Genomic DNA, 2,297 nt, shown 5'->3' on the forward strand with positions numbered 1-2,297 from the left:
TTGAATTGCATACGTATAGCTATCTACTGATGTAGTATCACTATCACACCCAACCCTCCCATTAAAATATTTTGAATTTCACCCGTGATGATGATCTTTCCACGTGAACCAAAGGAGAAGAAAATAAATTAAGAAACTCTCTCAGTAGAGTAGCTTTAGCCTTTATTGCGAGAATAAATCTGCAAAAGTCTGCGTCCGTACATTCATCGAATCACACTTATCCAACTTGGTAACTACTTAAATATTTTGTCTGTCTTCTTTTATCTATAAATACCAATTCATTTCCTCGAAATCGAAGCAACCTAAATCCCATCTGTCTACACAAACTGAGATAATGCATTATCAATCAGAGTCCCGGAATTCTTATCTACAACTCATTCAACGATTGGCCGAGGAGAACGCAGTGGTGATTTTCAGCAAAAGCACATGCTGCATGTGTCATGCCATCAAAAGGCTCTTCTCTGGGATGGGAGTGAACGCAAACGTTTACGAGCTGGACGAAGATCCCAGAGGAATTGAAATGGAGAAAGCTCTCATTGGGTTACTGGGCAGCTCCTCGGCCGTGCCGGTGGTGTTCATTGGCGGCAAACTGGTGGGTGCTATGGACACAGTCATGACCTCTCACATCAATGGCACCCTTGTGCCTCTCCTAAAAGAGGCTGGTGCTATCTGGCTTTGACTTCTGTCGATTTCTCTCTTTCTTGACAGATTTTTGGAGCAAGAAAGAGAATAAGTAACTCGACTTCTATATTTATATAGTGAATGGAATGCAGAGGAAGAGGAGTTTGTTGTAGTGAGTTTTACCTTTGTTTTCACAATTACAAATCCGCATAGTCGGAGGAATGTAGTTGCTCCCTCCTCTGTAAATAGAGACTTTGTTATGAAATTACGATGGCATGTTTATCAGAGATTATTATTATTATTATTTATTATTATTTTTTTTCATGACGGGGGGATCCACAGTCGATACTCTTCAAATGTGCACTAGGTAAACTCTTGGACTGACGCAATAGCCTGCAAATCATGCCAACCAGATAAATCGAATTAGGTAAGTCCGATGCATAAGACTCGACCGAAAAAGTGTTGGTAGGGTTCAAATTCGTGACCAAAGGCCTATGCACTCACTTACTCCACCAACTCGACCACCCCATGAGAGGCAAATATTCTCTTTATCTTTAGTCATGTTGCTTCACTTAATGCTTGTGAACATAGAGTTAGAGCGATTTTACTTTTTTAATTCAATATTAGTCTATACCACTTCACAAATGGTTGAGAGTTTATTTGCAAAATAGTAACTTACATTAGTGAGTCCGATGGTGCTTAGGATGGAATAGAGATATAATGCCAATGTTTAGTTTAGATTAAAAGTTGATAAAAATTTAAAGTTAAAGTCAACAATTAATTTTAACCACTTATTTTATGGGATTCAAAATTTTTAATTAGACGTTTAATCAATTTTTATTAAAATCTACAAAATAAAAAAAAATGATTTTAATCTATGCCAAACAATGGCAATATTTATATAGAATGGAGAGATGAATTAACTGTCCATTCCTTATCATTTGAACTCGGCGACTTGGTGTGGCAATATAAACCTCAAAACTTGTTCTCGCGCTACAATATTGACATGTAACGAGATTCGAAGAATGTAGACATCGCACCTTTAACACTACTAGAGTCCCAATATTTTATCTTGAGCTCAACTCGGTCTTAATGCATAGAATTGGTATGAATTAACCCTCTTAATCTTGATATTTATTATTATTATTTTTTTATGCTTACACTTGGCCTTCTTGTAATATATCGTCAACCATCTCTCTGCTTCTCAAGCTCACATTTCTTGTAGAATAAATTTGTCAGAATGTATTTGACATATTGGTTGACATACATTCACATTCATATGGACCCCACGTAGGACCCACTTGAATAAAAAAATCCAAAGAGTCCACCCACCCCCATTTTTGAATACCATGTCAGGGAGGGTGTCAAACCCTCTAGGGCAAGGTAACTTGATTGTTTCTTGTATTATGCTCATTGTTAGGTCCATTAATTAATTGACTTTACTGTTCATTGCCATGTCAACTATATGGATACCAAAGTGTTACATCTTTCCTTTGTACAACAGTATAGCCTTCATCTATGAAGAATTTATAAACATACTAATCCAAAAATAAGTAGAAATGAGTGATAGATAAGTAAATAATATTTGTGAATCTATTAAAATTTATAATGAAAAGTGAATTTTAACATTTATAATTTTGGCCAAGCAAAGGTTTAGATGTGTATATTATTTCCAA

The 2,297-nt window shown here is 35.9% G+C and overlaps 1 protein-coding gene across 1 annotated transcript; it reads left to right on the forward strand.

Moving 5' to 3' along the window:
* The first annotated feature begins 272 nt into the window (after nucleotides 1–272).
* On the forward strand, nucleotides 273–890 carry LOC111365841 (glutaredoxin-C1-like). Its single transcript, XM_022986354.1, has one exon. It carries the CDS (start codon nucleotides 335–337, stop codon nucleotides 677–679), a length of 345 nt encoding a protein of 114 aa, XP_022842122.1. The 5' UTR covers nucleotides 273–334; the 3' UTR covers nucleotides 680–890.
* Nucleotides 891–2,297: the final 1,407 nt, after the last annotated feature.

Source organism: Olea europaea, chromosome 17 (genome assembly GCF_002742605.1).
Source record: "Olea europaea var. sylvestris chromosome 17, O_europaea_v1, whole genome shotgun sequence".
Taxonomy (NCBI): domain Eukaryota; kingdom Viridiplantae; phylum Streptophyta; class Magnoliopsida; order Lamiales; family Oleaceae; genus Olea; species Olea europaea.

Bases quoted from the DNA above. Each gene is read 5' to 3' on its own strand.
- LOC111365841 (XM_022986354.1), top strand. From the start codon at position 335: ATGCATTATCAATCAGAGTCCCGGAATTCTTATCTACAACTCATTCAA.